The 23,992-nt window shown below is 50.5% G+C and overlaps 1 protein-coding gene across 3 annotated transcripts in view; it reads left to right on the top strand.

Annotated features, from left to right (window-relative positions):
• Positions 1-23,992, top strand: part of Ttc28 (tetratricopeptide repeat domain 28) — a 583,480-nt gene that overhangs the window by 476,240 nt on the left and 83,248 nt on the right. For all 3 annotated transcript variants that reach the window (XM_076837226.2, XM_076837217.2, XM_076837237.2), the window contains 6 exons: positions 9,467-10,808; positions 12,038-12,561; positions 16,285-16,394; positions 18,625-18,754; positions 20,682-20,900; positions 23,170-23,335. In XM_076837226.2, the coding sequence (XP_076693341.2) occupies positions 9,467-10,808; positions 12,038-12,561; positions 16,285-16,394; positions 18,625-18,754; positions 20,682-20,900; positions 23,170-23,335 (2,491 nt within the window). The remainder of the gene's footprint in view (positions 1-9,466; positions 10,809-12,037; positions 12,562-16,284; positions 16,395-18,624; positions 18,755-20,681; positions 20,901-23,169; positions 23,336-23,992) is intronic.

The following is a 23,992-nucleotide window of genomic DNA, read 5'->3' as shown; positions in this document are numbered from 1 at the left end:
CCTCAGGGAGGGAAGCTGAGTACTAGGAGATCGCTCAAGAGGGTCTTATATGGGGGATTCTGGGGACAGATGTATGATGTTAACAAGATTTCATAGGAAATATTATAATCGAGTATATTATATTTATATTATATAAATATTATAATAGATCTAATTGTTCTTTTTTTAATAGCATCATTTAATCAAAAACAGATCAACTAACCCTGAGGGTGGGATGTGGACCCTCAGTTAAGCTGAGCCTGTTCTGTTTGGGTCCATGTAATTCGGTCCAAGATGACATACGTTAGTGGTCTCACTAGATCCAGGGCTAAAGTCTAAAGCGCCCAGAAGTGTGTATGGCTCAAAAACTCTTCTGGACACTTCTCTTAGTAGATGCCTCTCCTCTCGAGGGCTTCTTTGGGATGCAGGATGAGCTTGTAGGCTGTGACAAAGGCCTAGAAGGTTGGCACCATGCCAGTGGCACATCCCTCGGGGTATGATGGCACCTTAGCAACAGTGGCCTGAAACACCCAAGTGATGGAGTCACACGAGGCTGACAGCAGGTTCCTATGGCCCTCAAGTGACTCACTGATCCAGGCCTGCCACGTGTCACCTTCCCAGAGCTGCACCGTGGGGGACGCACAGCTTCTGCAGCCCCCGCGGCAGGACGAGAGGGAGCCGAGTGTCGCAGCCCAAGTGTTTCCCAGAACCACCCAGAAGGAACACGTCACTTCCCTTCACATTTCCATGGCAAGTCCTTGGCCGTGCCCGACTTCTCCTGAGTGCAGTGATGGAGGTAGAAGAAAATCAGACAGCAGCATCTCCCACAGCCAGGGAAGGAAGGCGGCCCACACCAGGAAGGGACGAAGGTCATTCATAGGAGAAGACGTGGGGGGAGGGAGCCAGAGGTGAGAGTGAGGGGCTGGTAGCCCTGGCAGCACCACGGGGACCCGGGGGTGGCTGGGTTGGCGCTGGGTGGGAAAGGCAATAAGTGCCACTTTAATTGGCCTCCACTCTGCAGGCCAGGGGACCTGGCGAGGTGCTCAGGAGGCGGGACTGGTCCTGCTCCAGGCCTGAACCAGGAGGCAGGAGCAGCTACCTCAGCACCTCAGAGTCCATCCAGGCCCTGAAACAGAAGGGACCCCGACATTTAACTTATGAGGTGCCTCCCGCCTCTTATTGTGATCCGGAGTGAAACCAGGCCCACTTGGGCTTTTCCAAGCAGTGACTAATGGCGGGGTTCGGCCAGCCAGGCCCAGCGCATTTTTCACTCGCTCCGGGCTTCCCGCCACAGTGGCCTGGCCAGAGCTGTTAGGGATGACTGTGCCTAGCACTCCCTACCTCACCATCCATCACCGAGCACCCTCTCCAGCCACCTCCTTTTTAATAGGTTTAATTATTACTTCTCCTGCTTCATGGCTCGATTAATCTTCCCATGGCCTCTGGATTTACAGCACACAGCCCGGGAATATCTGAGCTATTCACTACAGCCTCCGCCTCTCACTGTGTGAAGAGGCAGGAAGTGTGGCCGTGTGTGAAGCCAGAGGAATATCTATCTGTGGGCTCCAGGCTGGCTTCTTGTCACTGTGCATGCAGCCCAGACTTGGGGATGGTAGCAGTTGGGGACCACAGAGGAACTGAGTCTGCTCCCTTTAAGCTTCAGGTTGAACAATCAGGACCTCTGGATATCCTCAAGTTTGGTTAGGAAAATAGGTAGGCCAGGCACACACACTTGTCATCCCAGCAACTCGGGAGGCTGAGGCAGGAGGATCATGAGTTCAAAGCCAGCCTCAGCAAAAGCGAGGTGCTAAGCAACTCAGTGAGACCCTGTCTCTAAATAAAATACAAAATAGGGCTGGGATGTGGCTCAGGGTCCAAGGCCCCTAAGATCAATCCTTGGTACCCAAAATAAAATAAAAAAAAAGAAAAAGAAAAATAGGTAGTTTCCAGTGGAGTGGGCTGGGAGGAAAGAGGGATTTCCTCGACCCTGTTGACCTTGTTACATACAGCAGGCTCTTCAGAGGTAAGGCACTGAGGTCTGGGACAGAACTTTCCCCGTCTCAACTGTTATTGAAGCAAAAGAAGATATGGGGCTCCTAGCTTCACCGACCCCGGAGAGAACAGGCAGAGCTGCTGGGTTTGGTAAACCCAGTGGACCGGTCTAAGAGGCCAGAGATAGAGAGATGGCCCAGAGTTCCCCAGAGGTGGTGCCCACTGGCGATCACACCCCCTGCTCCTTCTACAGGCCGGAATCCCTTAGGATTTTTCTGGTCTCTAATGGACACTCTGCTCTCTAGATACAGACATAGTCAGACCATCCCTCTGTTGAGCTGCCAGCTTGGATGCTGAGCGACACAGGAGAAGCAGGCACAGAATCCTGTCCACCAGGCTTTCCAGGAGGAGCAGGGAAAGAGTCTGGCCCGTGAGCCACGCACATGGGTTCTAGTACCAACCTGCCTGACGGCCCTACAGGCCTGAGAATATTCTCCAACTTTCCATGGCTCTGGGATCACAGGATCAACCTTAAAGGATTGTTTCGAGGTGCGAATGAGGTCATGGGGCAAGGAGCCAGGCCCAGAGCGTTCCTGGAGGAGCCCACCGTGAGGGCCCGTCTGCAGCTGCAGTCCTGGGGGAGGTGATTCTGGGATTATCTGCCATTTAAAGTCTCATACCTTTGCTGCCCTCCTTTGGCACAAACAATGGAGACTTGTCTCCAGGGACACGCATAGTCACCAGAAAACACGTTCAACGTGACGTCCAGTGAGCCACACGTCTGGTGCTCTCACGCCCTGGATTCCAGCCATCTGTGTAGTAGCCAGGTCTGTCCCCTCATCCCCACCACAAGCTTCGAGGTATTTTACGAACAATGTGAAAGAACTATATGTGCAAACTTGAAGGGAGAGGGTCCAGAAGCATAAAGGTGTCTAGATAGGGATGATGAGTCCTCAGGGCCACCCTCCCCGTGTGCAGGAGGAGCTGGTGGAGTAGTCAGGACTCTCACCGTGAGCAGGTGGCCTCAGCTGTGCTTACTGTCCCCTCCTGTCCTAGATAAAGTACCACCCTATCCTCTAAGATCATTCAGAACAAAAGATAAAGTGTCATCGTCTGACCCAAGCTCAATCAGTGGGGTGAAGGGCTGTGTTGCTGCCAGTCCACACACGCCCTTCACACGCTCGAGACGGTATGAAGGCTGCAGTGACCTCTACTGAGGTCCCAGAGACAGAAAAATGGACTTAACCATCCACATCAGGACTTAGCTAGATCAGGACTCAAAAAAGTTTCCTGATCCAGAAGGGGTTACACAAGAACATGCCGCGTTAGCCAGGCGCTGTGGTTCACCCCTGGAATCCCAGCGACTCAGGAGGCTGAGGCAGGAGGATCACAAGTCTGAGGCCAGCCTCAGGAACTGAGACACTCTCAAAGTGAAAAATAAAAAGGGCTGGGGATGTAGGTTGGTGGTAAAGCAACCTCTGAGTTTAGTCCCCAGTTAAAAAAAGAAAAATGCAGTGCAAACTTCTCTATCAACCTTTTTTTTTAATATTTATTTTTTAGTTGTAGTTGGACACAATATCTTTATTTTACTTATTTATTTTTAGTGGTACTGAGGATTGAACCCAGTGCCTCACGTATGCCAGGCAGACACGGTACCACTTGAACCACATCCCCAGCCCCCTCTACCAATCTTTATTATTTACTCTCTATTATGGGCATTTTCACAGGTGGAGAGAATAGTGTAATGAACCCCACAAACTCATAACCCAGTTATCAACATTTGCTAATTTTGTTTCATCTATTTTCATAAATGTGCATGTGGGCAGGCACACACACGGCCCCTCTTTCCCTGCCACCACTGAGTACTGTTAAAGCACATCGTAGAAGCCATGCTGTTTCCTTTATAAATACTTGCACGTGTACCTCTCCGGAGACCTTTATCAGTGGCTACTGCCCATGGCACACCTGTCCTCGGTGGAAGCCGATGGGCTGGTGCAGCTAAGGAGGGGGTCCAAGGGTTCTCGCCCGGCTTTGCCCACTAACGCCGCCTCTTGCGGGGAGCGAGCTTGTGGGCCCCTCAGTCCCCAGGTCCTGTGTTTTCCTCGGGGGTCGCTGGATGAGGCAGATCTCAGTTCCCTTGAAAGCGGGAGAGGGTACGTCAGGGCTAGAAGCCCCTCCGGGTCGCGCACCAAGGGTGATCACAACGGGGATGTCTTAAGTGAGCGGAAGAGCGCACCCACTGTCGCAGAGGGGCACGGAGGCCCGGCGGAGAAGGGCAGCAGGGTCCACTGCTCGATACCCCGTGTTCGAGTCCTGGTGGAGATTGTTTGACATGCCCCGTTCGCAGCTCCTGTGCTCTTTGCTCCTCATGGGTAATGACGAAATCAAACGTTGGGAGCGCTCACTGTGCCCCAGGCCCCTGTGCCAGCCTCTCTTAAGCCGGCCCCCCAGCCTCACCACCACCCTCTGAAGAAGGCAGTGGCCGCAGGAGGCCCGCTCTGGGTTGGATTCGCGACCACGTGTCCTTCCCCCGCGCCCTGGTGAGAGCAGGGCTTTGTGAGGGTCTTCTGCCCCACTAATCTCCATTTAATTCCCTCCCTGCAGCACGTTGTCACCTCGCGCGCCCCTGCTGACAGGCCCTCTGTAAGTCTTCATCTGAGTGACGGCCCTGGGAAATCACGCTGTGGTCTGGAAAGGGAAGGAGGATCTGCAGATTATCCCCTCAGCATGTGCAGTCGCTCTGCTGGCAGCTCTCAGGGCCGCTTTTATGTCGCTCAACAAAGAGGCTGCCAGAGAGAGCAGGCACAGTGTTCCCTTCAGAACCCCCAGACCCGCGGCGGACTGCAGAGAGGGGCAGCAGAAAAAGTGCCCGCCCCGCCAGGCCCGCCGCTCGCCCTTGTCTGCTGCGGAAGGCTTTGTTTTGAGACCCTTCCTCTGGTCACTTCAGAGGCCCTGGGAAGGAAGAACCGAGGCTGGGGGAGAGGCTTGGAGGGCTGGCTGCAGGTCAGATCACTTTGCTGTCACCAGCAGGCAACTCCCTTCGCAAATCATCGAGCCCTGGGTAGCCATTATCTACCAACTGCTCCCTATTAACTAGCCCAGACTCTTCCGGCCAGAGTGAGGGAAGAGAGTCCCTTCCCTTTCTCTAAGTACTGCTCATGCCATGTTATATGTTCAAAACGCACATTGGTGGTTTTGTTTTTATTTTTCTTTTTGCAGAATTGGGCACTCTACCACTGAGCTACATCCCGTTTTTTTGTTTTTGGGTTTTTTTTGTTTTGTTTTGTTTTTTTGTTTTATTTTGAGACAGGTCTCATTTAATTGTGAAGGTTGGCCTCAAACCTGTGATCCTCCTGCCTCAACCTCCTGTGTAGCTGGGATTACAGGCATGTGCCTCCATGCCAGCTTCGTATGTGCTTCTCATACTCCTTCTTTGAGATGATTATCACCTGACATTGTTAGTAAGAAAGCAAAAAATGCCAAAATAAAACCAACTTTCAATTAAAACAATAGGAAAGTAAAGTTCAGAGACACTGACTGTCTCAAAGACACTCAGCTGAATGTGGCAGGAGCCAGGCCTGTAAAGCAGGACTTCTGGTGTATTCTGAAGCCCCGTGCCTTTTCTGTCATTATGTGCCTTGCTGAGACTCAGCTTTCTGAACAATCAATCCTGGAGGAGGGTGGGGGGCTAGCAAAGAGACCTTGTCTTTGGTGGGGGACATACATGAAGACCAACCTGCCTCTCATGGCCTTCTCTGAAGACCTCTGTTGCTTGCTTCCTGTCATTGTAGCAACCAAACGTAATTATACTGGTTTAAAACTCATTGCAGCCAGGCAAGGTGCAGCATTGCCCCCTGTAATCCCAGCAACTCGGGAGGCTGAAGCAGGAGGATCACAAGGTCAAGGCAGGCCCCATCCAAAAAAATTTTTAAAAGACAAGGATTGGGGACGTAGGAATGTGGCTCAGTGGCAGAGTTACCCTGGGTTCAGTCCCTAGTGCTGCAGAGAAGGGGGAGGTCATTGAAATAATCCAGTGCTATGGTGCCAAAAACACTGCAAGCCATCCCTGTGGGAGATCCAGGCACCCTGCCACCCACCCAGCTGCCCTCTGCTCACAACTTGAGATCCCAGGTGTTGCCGAGGCATTAGTGCCTCTCGGGCCCCTTAGAGTTCCTGACCTTGAGCCAGACTCTGAAACACCGCCAGCCTTCCAGCTGGGACGCCCCGATGCCGACAGCCTGGGACAGTGACCCCAGGGAGGGAGTGACTCCCAGATCAGTCCCAGAAACGTTACTTCTCCCATTGGACCAGAGTTCAAAACTACTTTAAGGATTATATGTTCCTTATTTTAAAAATATATATGTATTTATGGGGCCAGGGCTGTGGCTCAGTGGTAGAATGCTTGCCTAGCATATGTGAGGCCTAGGTTCAATCCCAGCACCGCATAAAAATAAATAAAATAAAGATATTGTGTCCATCTATAACTAAAAAAAAAATTAAATACAGATAAGTCAAAAGAAAAAAAACAACCTTCAATCCTACCACCACACACAAAAAGTAAATACGTTTGCATACATGTGCCCTGTTAGTCTTTATCAAAATGTGGCTTTGTAGCATATATATTTCCTTAATATAACTCTACATTACCATTTTAATGTTATCATGTTATCCCATTAATATAGATGTACTGTGATTTAGTTATCTTAAGATTATGGAATATTTGACTCATAAAAAACACACAGAAGAATTACGGTATTTTACCTCTGCCACCTCAAGAATTCCCTTTCCTGGAAGTATATAGTAATTGCAGTACTAATACTTGAATTTCACTTACAGTTTACAGTGCACTTGCAAATATTTTATGTCATTTGATTCTTATCACCACCCTCTAGTGTCACTATCACTATTCTTAATTCTCCTCGTTTTATAGAACTGAATACAGTGGAGTGGGGCTAAGTGATTTACCCAGTACCCTAAGTCCAGTTAATGTCAAAGAAGCGGCAGGCCCAGGAACAGGCAGGACTCCTGTGGCAGGGCAAATCTCCACGGCAGTGGGGAGGAAGGGCCATCGAGTGGCCCTGGCAGGCTCACCCCCACCCCCGCACCCCGTCAGCATTGATTATGTGTCCTGGCGGGATTCGCACCTGACCGCCACCCTATGGTTTTGTACAGAGGGCAGAGTGGCTTCATCTCTCTCTGTACCCCTGCGGCCACCACAAGTCTAGTTCACATTTGCTGGGTGAACAAGTCAGTGAACAAAGGGTGACATAAAATTAGGTAAGTTGCAAAGGCAGGGATTCGACAGCTCCCATTTTCAAATCAGACATTTGCACAAGAGCTCATCTTGGTGTCGCTAAGATTCCTGTGCCTCTGCTAGTGTTGGTCACCACTGCAGAGCTTGCTCACTGGTACACAGAAAGGTATATGCAAAATCAAGAGCCAGGAGGAAGCACACAAGAGGTTCTGCACCTCTTCGAATGCCCCTCCCGCCCCAGCTGGGATGGGCCACCTTGGCTACCCTGATGACACCCCTCATTTGGAACTAATTTATATTCATGATGCATCTCGCTTTGAACTGTGGATAAAACAGTGGCTTGGATTAGGAACTGGAGTGTAGTTTATGAGGGTTGTTGGAAGCGCTGTGATTGTTGATTGTCAAAGCATAGAGCAGAAAAAAAAAAAGGGAGGAGAAATGAATTACAGTAGATGGGGTAGAGAGAGAAGATGGGAGGGGACGGGAGGGGAGGGGGGATAGTAGAGGATAGGAAAGGCAGCAGAATACAACAGACACTAGTATGGCAATATGTAAAACAGTGGAAGTGTAACCGATGTGATTCTGCAATCTGTATATGGAGTAAAAATGGGAGTTCATAACCCACTTGAATCAAAGTGTGAAATATGATATGTCAAGAACTATGTAATGTTTTGAACAACCAACAATAAAAATTTTTTTAAAAATTAAAAAATAAACATCACAGAAACATATGCAAAAAAAAAAAAGCATAGAGCAGGGTTACAAGAAATTTTGGAACAAAAATCACTCAAATCCCCTCACTTAGCAAGGCAGCTACTTTCATCTTGTGGAGTCCCCTCCAGGTCTTGTCCACACACACAAATTTTGTTCTCCTAGTTATCACCTGCAGCTTGAAGCGTTGCTTCCTGCTTTTCCAGTTAACACGATTGTGAGATCATTTCCCGTTTTAATGCACAGACTTCATAATGACCTTTTTAATAACAGTGTCATCTTCTGTTGAGTTGATATGCCAAAATGCACTCGCACAGTCCCCCAGTGTTTGGCATTTAAGATATTTCTGATTTTCCACTTCTCTATAATGCTGCAGCAAAGACTAGAAGCACTTAGTTTGTGTGGCCGTTGACTGATTTCCTTAGCTTATGCTCCCTTGAGCAGGATGGTGGGTCAGAGTAGGACCAGATGCCCAGTGTGGTGACTCATACCCATAGTCCCAGAGACTCTGGAGGCTGAGGCAGGAGGATCTCAAGTTCAAGGCCAGCCTGGCAACTTAGAGAGACCCTGTCTCAAAAAAAGCTGGGGGCAGAGGGCTGGGTATATGGCTCAATGACAGACTCCCTGGGCTCAATCCCCAGTGTCTGTCTGTCTCTCTCTCTCTCTCTCTCTGTCTCTCTCTCACACACACACACACACACACACGCACATGCACATGCACACGCAGTGGGGCTGTCTTCGTTTGGCACACTGCTGATCCAAAGGTTGTTCTTGTTTATGTCCTCAGCAGTTGTTATGTTTATCAATTTCAGGGCAACCTAATCAGTATAGGGGGTGTTTAAATTTTTTATTTGCTAATTTAGCAGGAGTAAAATGGTACTTCAGGGTTGGTTTATTTTGCATTTCTTTGATTATTAAAGGAAATTAGCATTTCCCCCTGTGGTTACTCTTTGTATTTCTTTGGATGTGAGTTGTCTGCTAACATTTCTAGTTCTTTGCCTCTTTTAATAAATTGGGGGGCTGGGGTTGTAGCTCAGTTGTAGAGCACTCGCCTGGCACATATGAGGCACTGGGTTTGAGCTTGGCACCACATTAGAAAATATAAATAAATAAAATGAAGGTATTGTGTCCACCTACAACTAAAAATATTTTTCTAAAAAATAAATCAGGGTCTTGATTTTTTTCTAAAACTGAATGATATCTTTACTCACCATAGATATTAAACTTTTTCATATGTGTTTCACATATATCCCAGTGTTTGTTGCCTTTTAATTTTAGATATTTATTTGCAGTAGAAAAGTCCTTATTTTTGTAATCAAATCTGTCGATGTTTTTTCCTGTTGCTTTGAAGCTTAGAAAGCTCTCCTCCCTCTGGAGAGATGATAAATATTTAATTCTACCTTCTGTTATTTGAAATTCTTTAATTCATCTGGATAGTATTTACTATAAATTGAGTTGCAAATTACATTTTTTTTCCTAAATTACCCATCAGTTACGCCCATCTTCCTGGCCTTCTCCCTTCCTTCCCAGGGATCATCCACCAGATGAAAGGCGACTACGACACTGCGCTGAAGCTGCACAAGACGCACCTGTGCATCGCCCAGGAGCTGAGCGATTACGCCGCCCAGGGCCGCGCCTACGGGAACATGGGCAACGCCTACAACGCCCTGGGCCTGTACGACCAGGCGGTCAAGTACCACCGGCAGGAGCTGCAGATCTCCATGGAAGTGAACGACCGCGCCTCCCAGGCGTCCACGCACGGGAACCTCGCCGTGGCCTACCAGGCCCTGGGCGCCCACGACCGGGCCCTGCAGCACTATCAGAACCACCTGAACATCGCCCGGGAGCTGAGGGACATCCAGAGCGAGGCCCGGGCCCTCAGCAACCTGGGGAACTTCCACTGCTCCCGGGGAGAGTATGTCCAGGCTGCCCCCTATTATGAACAGTACCTGCGGCTCGCTCCCGACCTCCAGGACATGGAGGGAGAAGGGAAGGTCTGCCACAATCTCGGCTATGCCCATTACTGCCTTGGCAATTACCAGGAGGCGGTGAAGTACTACGAGCAGGATCTGGCATTGGCCAAAGACCTTCATGACAAGTTGAGCCAGGCGAAAGCCTACTGCAACCTGGGCCTGGCATTCAAGGCACTGCTGAATTTCAGCAAAGCTGAGGAGTGTCAGAAGTACCTGCTGTCCTTAGCCCAGTCCCTGAATAATTCCCAGGCTAAATTCCGGGCCCTAGGGAACCTGGGTGATATATTCATCTGTAAAAAAGATATAAATGGTGCAATAAAATTCTACGAGCAGCAGCTGGGCTTAGCCCATCACGTAAAGGACCGAAGACTGGAGGCCAGCGCATACGCAGCCCTGGGCACTGCGTACCGGATGATCCAGAAGTATGACAAGGCCCTGGGCTATCACACACAGGAGCTCGAGGTGTACCAGGAGGTCAGCGACCTGCCAGGGGAGTGCAGAGCCCACGGGCACCTGGCTGCGGTCTACATGGCCCTTGGCAAGTACACGATGGCCTTCAAGTGTTACGAGGAGCAGCTGGATCTGGGGCAGAAGCTGAAGGACCCAAGCCTAGAGGCCCAGGTCTATGGCAACATGGGCATCACGAAGATGAACATGAACGTGATGGAGGAAGCCATCGGCTACTTTGAGCAGCAGTTGGCTATGCTGCAGCAGCTCAGCGGCAATGAGTCTGTGCTCGACAGGGGCCGCGCCTACGGCAACCTGGGGGATTGCTACGAGGCCCTGGGTGACTACGAGGAAGCCATCAAGTACTACGAGCAGTATTTATCTGTGGCCCAGAGTCTGAATCGCATGCAAGACCAAGCCAAGGCTTACCGGGGGCTAGGAAACGGACACAGGTAAAAATGACAGAGGACAGATCAGGTAGATAAGCCTACAACAGGAGCAGCAGTGAGGGTGAGAGTGCCTCTGCGTGGCAGCTTATTAACTACAAAGCGTTTCCACACGAACCTCCTTTGCTTTCTCCCACAGTCTTTGTGTTAAGCAGGTGATATTATTACCTTTGTGTTACGGAAGAAGAAACCAAAGCCCAGAGAGGTTAGGTTAATACTTAAGATTACACAGCTTAAAAGGGATAACTAAGAGTCACACCCAGGGCTCTGACTCCAGAAGTGGTGTTTTTTGGATGATATCAAAAGGATCAAGATAAAAGAGTGAATGGGGATGGGAATGGGAATGAATCAATTTGACAGGGCTTTTCTAAATACCTCCCACATTTTTTGAATGTGTTTATCTGTACATCACTACCCACTAACTCCTTTTCCTAAAAGCCCCCGGATATTTGCAGGAGTGGATGGACCCCTCCCCCATGCCCTCACCAGGCTGGGCCCTTCTCAGAGCTCTCTTGACAGAGCAGTCCTGGTTTCTGTGCACTATCACCTGCCAGACCTGGCGATGTGTCCCCCCCCCCCCAGAAACTGAGACCCAGGAAAGGGAATCCTTAGGCCCCACACAACTGGTTTGATTTGCTGCCAGGTCCCATGCTCTTCCCATTCTGATCATGTCATCTCCGAGCAGCACACAAAGACACACAGTTGGCCAAGGGCGCTTTTCTTCCAAATGTGGGGTGCCTGTGTCTGCAGAATCTATGGCCTCACCACATAGGCAGGGGATTAGGGCCCCGGGATGGGAGGAAGGGGAAGGGTCAAACTAAATCATCACCCACAGAGTGCTCTGAGAAGCCCAGGTGACAGATTTATAGCCTCTGTAAAGTGATTTCAAAAACATAGTCTAAGCAGTAGTGGAAATTGGGAAGCCCGACGAACCCAACAGTTCACTTGCTATCATTGTGCCTATTAATATGTTTTATGTTTCCTCTGGGGTGTATATCCCATTGAATCTCGAGCTCTTGGGAAGGTCACTAAGGGATGACTTTTGAATTGCTTTCCAGATTATGAAATTCCTCTGCATCTCACTCTAAGGGCACATGATAGATTTTAGCTAGAAGAGGAGTTAAGAGCTTCTATAGTAAGTGACAGTGACAAATGCTTTCCATTTTCTCAGGGGCTTTGGCATGTCTGCACCTGCACGAAATAATATCATTGCTTTTCTGTCTCCATCCCCACAGGGCCATGGGGAGCCTGCAGCAAGCCCTCGTGTGCTTTGAAAAGAGGCTGGTGGTGGCCCACGAGCTTGGGGAGGCCTCCAACAAAGCCCAGGCCTACGGTGAGCTGGGGAGTCTGCACAGCCAGCTGGGGAACTATGAGCAGGCCATTTCCTGCCTCGAGCGCCAACTCAGCATCGCTCGGGAGATGAAGGACCGAGCCCTGGAAAGTGACGCGGCCTGTGGCCTGGGGGGCGTCTACCAGCAGATGGGCGAGTACGACACAGCCCTGCAGTACCACCAGCTCGATCTGCAGATCGCCGAGGAAACCAACAACCCCACGTGCCAGGGCCGAGCCTACGGGAACTTGGGCCTGACGTACGAGTCCCTGGGCACCTTCGAGAGGGCTGTGGTCTACCAAGAGCAGCACTTGAGCATCGCCGCGCAGATGAATGACCTGGTGGCCAAGACGGTGTCCTACAGTAGCCTCGGAAGGACCCACCATGCCTTGCAGAACTACTCCCAGGCCGTCATGTACTTACAGGAAGGTAGGTGACCAGGCCACCCTGTCTCCGTCTTCCAGAGACTCCGGGAATATACAGTTTGAGGGGTCGTCTCTGCATGGAGTGAGGGTCTCAGAGGCCACATTGTCTCAACTCCAGAGTCACAGTGGCTCCCTGGGTGGTTCTGAAGCGCTTCACTGATGGTTCTTTTTTGTGTTCCTGCCATGCTGGGGATCGAACCCCGGCCTTGCACGTGCTAGGAAAGTGCTCTGACATCGAGCCACACGCCGAGCCCTGAGTCATTGTCCAGAACACCTTATCCTGCTCTGTGGGCCCAGATTGCCACACTGTCAGTGACACCAGCTGCCCAGGGAGCAGCTCCTCAGAACCCTCTGCTGGGTGAACGACTCAAATGACACCAGAGTCAAGTGAGACCTGGTCACGTCTAGCTGAGGTCTGTGTGCCTCAAGTCCTGTTGTCCCCTAGGAAATACCTGACCTGTACCACAGCTGTGTAGTCATCAGCTCTGAGCCGGCGACTGAGGCCCAACCTGAGCACCCTCCCGAGTGTCGCCAGAGCCGTCAGCCAGCTTTCCTCCTGGGCCTGCAGTGCTGGGCTGCCGCATGGCGGGGCTCTGTTCCGGGTGTCCCTGGGAACTGGCTGCTTCTCCTCCTCCTCTGCCATCAGGTTCCCTCCATTTGCTGAGCACAGTGGGTCCTTGGACGCCTCCTTTTCTCCAGAGCAGAAGCCCCGCGGCAGGGTCTGCCCTCCCCCTGTTTACCCTGGGTGGCCTCTTCTCTGAGGTCCTCCCACAGACACTGGGCTCCTCCGAGCCTGGACAGGAGAGGGCAGAGGCGATGCCCTCCACTCACCAGTGAAAGGAAATGATTGCTGTTTTCCTATGAAACCTCTTATTTATAGTTTCCAAAAGGTTTTGCACAGGTAGTTTATTTAATCTGATTTAATCCTCGCAACCTTGAAGGTTGCAGCTAAGTCATCTGAGGCTCGGGGTTAGGGTCTTTGTTTCCTGCCCATGCGGTTGGTTAGTTGCAGAGTGGGGCTCTGGGTTTTCTCACCCGGGAACCAAACAAGCCCTGTGGGGGCCCATTTCCAACTGCAGAGAGCAGTGCAGGGTTGGGGGGTGCTGTCCTGGCTACTGCTGAGCCCCAGCTGGGAACCGGGAGAGAAGCAGGGGCCAGTGGAGGGCGAGGGAGGGGCTCCCTGTTCTTGCACAGATGGGCCCGCCGGCTGCAGGCTGAGGGTCCTGGGGGACTGCAAGCCTCTGTCCAGGCCTTATTTAGCTCCCCCTCCCTGCAGATGGGGCCGTGCCTTGGTGCATTCAATATGAACAATGGCTTCTGGCTTCCGGAGCCACTTGACTGGTGAAATTCCAACAGTCTAGGGGCAATTTTCAGTTGAATTTGTGAAAACTATTAAATTGAGACCCAGCATCTGACAACTTCTCAGCTGTGTTCTCCAGACCTTCCTGAAATACTGTTTCCGTGCCACAGCTGGCTACCCGAAACACCACACCATCACCAGGGAAAACCGCCAGCTCCTTTTTTATTACTTCTTGCAATTCCTGAGTCTCATGGAGACCTGAAGACTCGTGTTTGTAGTCTCTCGTGGTGTCTGCCTTATGGAGAGCTCGCAGCCAGAGCAGCCCTCCATGCCCTGCTCACAGGGTCGGGCCCATACAGGTGCAGGTCCCTGCAAGGTGCTCTCGTGTGCTCCAAGATTGGTCTGCAGCCTCTTGCACCCAGTGCCTTCTCCTGGCCTTCAGAGGGGAGGGGGCTGCAGATCAGCATCGCCCTTCCCCTGCATTGGCATCTCCCAGTGAGGCTGGGTCTAAGTCAGATGAACAAGCTCCCCAGGTGATGTGGATGGATGCCTCCGGGTAGAGCCTCTGGTTTCTCATCTTGCAGATGAAGAAAGGGAGACTGGGCAGTTTGGTGATTTACTTGGGGTTATGCCGCCAGTCTCTGGCGCTCCACCCCGGGGAGCTGTGTGGGCAGTTCTGCCTCCTGAACAGCAGATGTACATAGGAGCTGGGCAGGCCACTCACCATGTCTGGGAGGGTGTTGTGTTGTTTTTTTACAATTCTGGGAATTGAACCCAGAGCTTCACACATGCTGGACAAGTGCTCTGCCACTGAGATGTACCTTTAGCCCTTTGTAAATTTTATTTTGACACAGGGTTTGAGTTGCCCAGGATGGCCTTGAATTTGCGATCCTCCTGCTGGAATTGCCCGTATGCACCATGCACTTGGCTGTCCAGTGGGCTTTTACCTGTTTGTCATAGAGCCCTGCCTAATGCAAGTTAGGTGTCCTAGGTGCTGGGCTACAACAGGAACCAAGAAAAGCTCCTGTTCTCACCAAACATGCCTTCTAATTTGGCTTCCCCAGGCAGTTTACTTGACTCACACCCACACCTGGCAGGGACATCAAACTGGAGAACCAACCTGGCAGCTTGTTGAAAGTTAAAACAATCAGTATCCTCCTGGTGTTCTCTTAAGAAACATCTTTTTTCCACATGTGTTTCCTTTTGTGAAGTGTTTAAAAATATGAGTTGCTGGGCATGGTGGCTCATGCCTGTAATTCCAGCAACGTGGGAGGCTGAGGCAGGAGGATCACAAGTTCAAGGCCAGCCTTAGCAATTTAGCAAGGCCCTAAGCAACTCAGTGAGACCCTGTCTCTTAATAATTAAAAATGGCTGGGGATGGGGCTCCGTGGTAAAATGCTTTTGGCTTCAATCCCCAGTCTCCACCCCACCCCAAAATATAAGATAATGTGCATTTGAAATATGTGTTTCATGAGCCTGAACCGGAGAGTCCCTTTTATCAGGGCCTTTCCTCCAGCTCAGCCCCTCTCCAGCAGCTGACAAGTGACAGGTTGGTGTGTGCAGAGGCAGCGCCACCTCTGACATAGACCAGGGGAAGCCCTGCTTTTTACGTGGAACAGGCTGGGGACCCCCATGCTGTCTTCCTTACGAGCCAGCCGCTCTGTACCGGGAGCAGGAGAATGAGGGCAGAGTGACACTGAGAATGGCTTAGTGACCGATACAGTAAGCAGCTGCCTTTAGATTGGACTCCCACAGGCCCCAGAGGCTGCTGGTGTCCTGAAGCCCAGAAGCTTGCTATGGGTAAGTGAACCAGACTGCAGGGGCCTATGTGAGGCCATTAAAATGAGGACAGTCTCAATTAAGTCTTTTGACACGAGTGCACATCAAAGGCTCAGACTCTCGGGAAACAGAGTGGACATGGAACGTGCCGTCTCAGCAGCTGCGGGGGCAGGCTAGATCCCGTTCTGCTTTCAGGAGAACACTGCGTGCCTCCCCCAGCGCCCACTTGATGCTGTGCGGCGACACAGGAAGAAGCATTATCGTGGCTTCTGCGCTTCACTCTCAGGAAAAGCTTTTCCCAGCCAGAGAATCGGACAAGATGAATTCCTCAGCCAGTAGTCTCCATGTGCAAAGCTCCGGGTTCGCATCTGGGAGGGCGCCAGGTTCAGGTTCCATTTGTTTCCGTTTCTGCCCGCCCAGCAAACCTGTCTGCTGCTCACAGCACCACCTGAGCTCTTGCTGGGCCTCCTCTGAGTATCCTGGAAACTGTGCCACCAACGTGGCATTTGAAGAGAGCTCTTGTCTCATTCCCCCTCTACTGTGCTGTTAGCGTTCTTTACCCCTGAAGCAAAGTCACCTGCCAGGACTCGTTGAGGGGTGGAGCTATCTGTCTTCTCTGAATCTTTAAATTTTTCTATCTGGTTTCAGGTTTAAGGTTAGCTGAGCAACTGGGCCGAAGAGAAGATGAGGCAAAAATTCGCCATGGTCTAGGCCTCTCCCTTTGGGCTAGTGGAAACCTGGAGGAGGCCCAGCACCAGGTGAGCAGGAGAACCCTGACCCCAGTGGAGTTCATGGGCAGAAGCATGGGAGGGATGGCCGAGGTGGAATGCACCAGATACCGACTCATGCCTTGAGTCAATGCACAGGGTTCCCAGCCCGTGCCGGCCCAGAGGTGTTGACACTTCACACAGGGAAGACCCTTGCTCACTCACATGATAGGTGACCTAGTCATTTCTTTGGAATTCTTATATTATGTGCTGCTGCTCCACATTAAACTTTAATAGAGGCAAAACAAGAATTCACGATTATTGGATTTAATGTCTTTCTAAGTCTCCAGTTATAGCAAGATATTACCTCTCTCCCATGGTGAGTCCATGCCCCTGTGTGAGTGCAGACAGTTGAAGAGCAGTTCCTTGACACGCATCTCTGGAGAGCAGAAAGATCCCTAGAGTTACGGCCTCCTCCGTTAGGTTGGAGCAGGAGGGAGATGGCTGCTTCTCAGGTCACCACTCACCCCTTAGCCAAGGGGAAGGAGGAGAGGTCAGTCAAGGCTCCTCCCTGGTGCTCAAAGCACTGAGGACCTGCCATCATCTCCTGGAATGTTAGGGCATTTTAGTCTACTTTTATTTATTTATTTTATTTATTTATTTTTTTATTTATTGGTTGTTCAAAACATTATAAAGCTCTTGACATATCATATTTCATACATTAGATTCAAGATGGTTATGAACTCCCAATTTTACCCCAAATACAGATTGCAGAATCACATCGGTTACACATCCACATTTTTACATAATGCCCTATTAGTGATTGTTGTATTCTGCTGCCTTTCCTATCCTCTACTATCCCCCCTCCCCTCCCCTCCCATCTTCTCTCCCTACCCCATCTACTATAATTCATTTCTCTCCTTGTTAATTTTCCAGTTTCCCTTCAATAGATGAATGGATAAAAAAAAATGTGGCATTTATACACCATGGAGTATTACGCAGCACTAAAAAATGACAAAATCATGGAATTTGCAGGGAAATGGATAGCACTAGAGCAGATTATGCTTAGTGAAGCTAGCCAATCCCTAAAAAACAAATGCTAAATGTCTTCTTTGATATAATGGGAACAACTAAGAACAGAGCAGGGAGGAAGAGCGGGAAGAAAAGATTAACACTAAACAGATACATGAGGTGGGAGGGAAAGGGAGAAAAAAAGGAAATTGCATGGTAATGGAGGGAGACCCTCATTGTTATACAAAATTACATATAAGAGGTTGTAAGGGGAATGGGAAAATTAACAAGGAGAGAAATGAATTTTAGTCTACTTTTAAACTATTAAAGGCAATTTAAAGAATTAACTCTGTTTTTCTGGCTGCAAAAGTTAAAATTTATATTGATGGAGTGATTTACTATTTTCAAAGTACTTTTGCTCACTGAATTTTTTTCTTCAAAATACCCATGAAGTTGAAGGATGATTGTTCCCTTCACAGATAGGGAGCTGTTGCCCTGAGTCTCGCCAAGTCACACAGCGGTCAGTAGCACAGTCCTTGCTGAGCGCTGTCCTGGGTAGGGCTCTTAGTATTAGAACGGGCTTCTTTAGGTTTGGAGAAACAACAGGACAGGATCTCCATTAGGAATGCCAATTGTCTGGTCCTCAGAGTGCTCGTGTGAGTGGGCGAGGCCAGCCCTCAAGGGCCCCATGCGAGTGGGTGAGGGTGGTCCTCAAGGGGTTTGTGCCAGTGGGCGTGGCCCCTCAGGGAGCTTGTCCAGCATGGTCCTGACCCTGGGGAGGGTGGGGAGTGATTGGGTCTGCGGCACTGAACCACCTGCAGAGGCTGCCACTGTCCTGAGAGTGTGGCGCCTCTGCCCTTGCCCTGGCCTCATCCATCTCCAGGGTGCCTCCACCGCATGGGCCCATTCCCATCCTTACGCACCCTTTTCCTGGGGACAATGGATCATGGTTGCCTGATGACAAGAAGAGAACTTTTGTTTTAGTCAAAATTAGCATTTATTTGGATTAATAGTTTTTTCTTAACTTCCTTTGGACCTGATGTCTATAATCCTGTGTTTAGATCTCTTGACCAAAGTTGATTCCATAAGCTATGATTTACTGGGGACAGGGTGACACTTCTTCAGCCCACAATGGCCTCCCTGGAAATAGATTATTTTCAAACCTTTAAGAACACGTGGGTGGTACCAGGTGTTAGCAGGAGTCATCTGTACTCTGGGAAGAGCTGGCCTGGCTCTGGGAGGTGGGTGACGACCTTCTCCCCCACTACAGCTCTACAGGGCGTCGGCCTTGTTCGAGACCATCCGGCACGAGGCGCAGCTGAGCACCGACTGCAGACTCTCGCTCTTCGACCTGCAGACATCGTCCTACCAGGCCTTGCAGCGGGTGCTCGTCAGCCTTGGTGAGAGTGGTTGGTGTGTGCTCGCTGTCCCCAGGGTGCCCACCACAGCTCTGATGCAGTGTGATTTGTTGTCACAACAGATTCTGAAGGCACAATCAGCAGTTGAACACTCCTTCCTTTATTTGACAAAGACTGATAGAGAACCTACTGTGTGCATGCCAATGCCAGCCCTGGGGATAATAGTTCACGTAGTTCAGTACCCATTGTTTGTGCTAAAGTAGAGAAACTCCAGTACTGGGAAGTATAGCAGTCCGGGGAGCCTGAGCAGGTGTCCCTGAGACAGATGCCTGGGCCAGGAGTCCCTGACCCTCACGTTCCTTCCCTTCTTCACCCCTCCTGGCTCAAGCCTCTGACCAAGGGGAAGCACCTGAGAAGACACAGGTGTCTTCCGTTTCCCCAGCACACAGCCTCCCCAATGCTGTTCAGGGAGTGCGCCCTTTTGGCCTGACCTCTGGGCTGTGACGTTCACGGTCGGGGCTCATTCTCTCAGGCCTGCATGATCTGGGGCACTGGGGCAGCCTGCAGTTCCTCTCATCCAAGCCTTAACTGTCCCCGTCCAACTCCTCAGTCACCTGCCTCTTCCCAAAAGATATTCACTAACAGTCTTTGAAGTTGAATGTTGGGGACTTTTCAGTAACCTGCCCTTTCCTCTGTGTAGGAACACTCAAGTTTCCCCTTGAAAAGTTAAATACTCATTGCCCAGGATTGTAATTTACCATCTATTAGAGTCACAGTGCTGAGTCTGTCCAGCACCATGGGACTGATTTTCCAGCGAGCACAGGAGCTGTCCCAGCTGTTCCCATTGATAACTTAATAGGGTAAAAGATACATTTGCACACACTCCCGTGAATGCCCACTTTGTGCCAATGCCTGAATGGTGGGCAGCAAGGCATTCTTGATGTGCCACCACAGCTGTGGCGTCTGGTCCCCTGCCTCTGCATGCTCTCTCCACGGACCTGGCTCTAGCAGCTCTTCCATGCTCATATTTACCTGAGATCCGTCCTCTGCATTGCGCTGCCCACTTACATAAGCCCCCTGGAAGGCAGAGGGCTCTGCAATTTTTGAGGCTTCACATCCATGAATCAGCTTTGAAGCCACATTATAGACTAGCTTCCTGCAGTAAGTGGATGAGAAGTTGGGTTGAAAGACTGGAGGAATGCTTGAAAGAAGCGATTTTAAAGCAATAGAGACCTCAGAGGTTGAAGCCCTTTGCCCAGGGGGACTGGAAGAGAGAAGATGAGAGGGAAGCGTGCCAGAGCCAGCGTGGAATAAAGTGTCAGCTTTAATATTAACAGTGCCACTTGTCATACAGGTGGTGCTTCAGGAACACCTTCACACAGAGTGCCTCGCTTGATTTTGAAAGTAGCCCTTTTGAGAGAGGTGGGACAACTAGTGCAATCCCTCTTTTTGAGACAAGTGTGGTGAATAGGGAAAGGGCACCCAGCAGAGGACAGGCACAGTATAGGCATGGAGGTGTCATTGGGGGACTTGGGAGGGGGGCTGGATGATGTGATGCACGAAGGGGCCACATCTAGGAGAGAGGAGCCAGAGGTGGGTCCTGCAGATCAGATGCAGGTGGAGGAGGGAAGCTGGTGAGGTGGGGGTGCTGGGGGCGAGGTCAGGGAGCTCCTGGGATGAGGAGCAGAGTGGGCCATGCTCCCAGCTGCAGGGACTGTTGTGTGGCTGCAAGACAGGAAGGCCCAGTGACTTACGGTGATATGAAATGGGTCTTGTTGAATCACAGAACAGGATTCTGTGTGTGCATCCTGCCCCCACTGGTGATCAGAGGCAGAAACGGACTCCGTAGTCTGTCACTCTAGGGGAGCAGAGGTAGTGGCGTTTCTGCCTACAATCTAACCCAGATGCCAGTTGTCCTTGAGGGGGCTTACTCACCACGGAGCACTCAGCCTGTCCCTTTGTCTCTTAGGCCACCACGATGAAGCCCTGGCTGTAGCAGAAAGAGGTCGGACAAGGGCATTTGCTGATCTTCTGGTGGAGCGACAGACAGGACAGCAGGACTCGGACCCCTACTCCCCAGTCACCATCGACCAGATCCTGGAGATGGTCAACAGCCAGAGGGGACTGGTGCTCTACTACTCGCTGGCGGCCGGCTACCTGTACAGCTGGCTGCTGGCTCCAGGAGCAGGTGAGGCTGCTGCCCTTGGGGACCAGGCGTCCTAGCTTTGTCATGCCTGTGACCAAAGACCTGACCAGAACAACAAGGGGAGGAAAGACTGGTTTGTACTCAGGGTTTCAGGGGTCAGGTCCACAGTGGGCTGACTCCATGGCTCTGGGCCCAAGGTGGGGCAGGGCATCCTGGCGGATGAAAGCTGCCCAGGACGTGGCCACAAGGAAGCAGAGAAAGAGCATCCCTGTCAGGGACAAAGGACAAAATACAAACCCCAGAGACCCACCTCCCCCAGCCACACCCTCCTTGTTCATAGTTCAGCCCAGCCAATCCATATCAGTGGATTAATCCACTGCTTAGACGACAGCTCTCCTCATCTACGCATCTCACCTGTGAACGTTCTTGCATTGCGTCACACATGAGCCTTGGGGACACCTCACACTTAAACCACAACATCAGGCAACAGAAACACCAGCCCTGAAAAGGAAAATCGTGAAAGGGGAAAGACTAGATGAAGGAGCCATTGTCAGGTTCCAGTAAAACTGCCACCGTGGATATTCCACAGTGGGACATCCAATTAATAAGACATTCAGCTTTCCCCCTCTACCAAGAAACTGTGGCCCTCACAGTGAGTCAGGAAGCACTTGTCAGGGAAGAGCAGGAGGAAGAGGTGGCATTTCAGTAGCGCCCTACTCTTAGGCAGCTGCTGCTCATTAACTAATAAGGAAGACGGCCACTCCTAAAGAGTTCTTTCTAGATATGATTTGATAATTGTGGTCCTTTGTCATGGCAAATTTAGACTAAAATGATAATGGCAACCCTCAGTCTCCAGCTTGAAATTTCTGGGTTTAACAGAACCCCCTTTTTTACCAGTTTTGTTGAAAAATCTATTTTAGGGGTAAAAATCCCCTTTGATTAAATCGGCATTAAACGTTCAGGATGTAACTGTTTCGCTGAGTACAGAACCACTAATTGGCTGTTAGGGCCATATTTTTTGCATAATAAAATGCTGATGGCTTTACCTCGTTGGAGACAGACCAGATCCAATTAGAGTTTATTGACTGGGGAAGTGGATCTTATAATTGGGAATCTTGAAGAATGGGCTTCTTGAATGTCTGTAAAAAGTTCAACTGCCAGTGAGAATTGACAAGATTTTCTTGAATATGTTTCTTTCCCTTTGATTTAAAAAAAGAAAAAAATGGTGCTGGATGACAGCTCCCAGCTGCTCTTTGGTCCCGCGCCCTCGCGCCTCCGCGTTCAGTTGTCTCACTTTTATTTTTGCAATCTTTCCCCTCCAAGTCCATATTCTTATGGGCTTCCCACAAGAACGCCCTTGCCCCTGACCTTTCTATGCTAAAAGTTTTAAGTTACTATTTTCGGAGTGACCTGGTGAACGAGTGTCAGCCACAGCGGCATCCCCAAGTGTCCCCACTCCCAGAAGGCACTGGTGCTCCTGAGGAAGAAGCTGACAACTGGCGGGTATCAAGCTCTTTCTCTCTGTGGTTGTTACGTCTTGGGGACATGATTTGACAGGTGGCATATCCAGATCCCTGTAATAATGAGCCGTGTGTAATGAGGCCCCTATTGTTTCCCTTTTCATTCCTCTTTGCTCTTAATGACACTCCGAAGCTTTCACTGGGGGCTCTAATCCAATCAGAGAGGACCGGCGTTTTCCAGGGCCGACACAGCTCATTACCACTTGAGAATCTGCCCCATGTTTACTGCCAGAAAACCAGCATGGATGGCTTTGGTTTCACGGAGACATCATTTTTTGCACCTTTAATCCATTAACGACCACTGACCAGTTAGTCTTATTTTTAAAAGGGTGTTTTTATTTGACCTTTATACTGTATGTTTATTTTTATTTGCTTTTGTGACATGACAGGTTTTTGTGACACAATTTCCACTTGGCTAATTACCTGTTTGTTCAGGATTTCAGCCTCCACAGAGAACCTACCTGGGCACGTTCATGCACAGTCCCCGAGAGCAGGCCTTCCCTAGCTGGTGATTCTGCAAAGCAGGAGTTTGGAAACGCATAGGGAGTAGTCTAATTACCCAGGAGCTTCTGAATGTGTCATCAGCAGCAAAGGCTGCATCTTGATTCCCTGTCATCAGGCCCACCCTTGATGGCAAAAGCTGTGGAAAGGGCACTGACCTGGGCTCAGGAGGACCTCTGGGGCGCTTTACAAAGAAGTCACATAGCCTCGGCACTCCCAGCCCTGCCCTCGGCCGCTCTCTCCAGCCAGCCCAACCCCCTGTGATGCTGGCTGTGCCTGTCTGGTTTCAGGAATTCTGAAGTTCCATGAGCACTACCTGGGTGACAGCACCGTGGAAAACTCCAGCGACTTCCAGGCCAGCAGCAGTGCAGCGCTCCCAACGGCAGCCAGCTCGGCCCTGGAGCAGCACATCGCCAGCGTCCGCGAGGCCCTGGGGGTGGAGTCTTACTACTCGAGGTAGGAGCACGGCGTCCCAGGCCACCTCAGTTAACTCTCAGGCCTCTGTTCCATAAGTCTCCTGTTTGGACTAGTACCCGGAACCCTGTGGAAATCACGCGTTTGTTCGCCATCTACGCAGGGCTGCTGTGGCAGAGCAAGTCTGTCCCGGTGTGCAGCCCTGGGGGCCGTCTTGATTCTTCTTGGTAATTTCCCTTCAGATGGGAAGGGCCTCGTCAGAGACGCCCATTCCCTGAGCAGAGTATGTAGACTGTTTAAAGTGAGCATGACTTTGAATGTGGCAGACCAGCTAATTAAAACTGAGGCTGGTTTTGGTTTGTAAACAGATGATAATGAGTGAGTTTGGATGTCGCTGATGGCTCATTGGAGAGCATAATTTAACATGAGTAAGGGAGTTGTGCACTGCTGCCTGTGGAGGCGCTCAGGTGAAAGGAGCTGAACTCCAAATACCAAAAACAGAGAAGGCAAGTGCTTCCTGCCAGGCTTGTGAAGGTCTCAGCTTACGGGTACATTTGCTCATAGTGATTGACTGTTGAACACACGGGAGATAGTTTCCACAAGCACCTGTGTCTGGGTTACAGCACCAGAAGAGGGTACCATGGTGCCAGGCACCCAGCTTCCCTGGGCCCCTCAGTCCTCCAGGCATGAACCCCAGTG

Source organism: Callospermophilus lateralis, chromosome 1 (genome assembly GCF_048772815.1).
Source record: "Callospermophilus lateralis isolate mCalLat2 chromosome 1, mCalLat2.hap1, whole genome shotgun sequence".
Taxonomy (NCBI): Eukaryota; Metazoa; Chordata; class Mammalia; order Rodentia; family Sciuridae; genus Callospermophilus; species Callospermophilus lateralis.
Note: the sequence above shows the minus strand (reverse complement) of the source record. Positions and strands in the feature narration are given on the sequence as shown.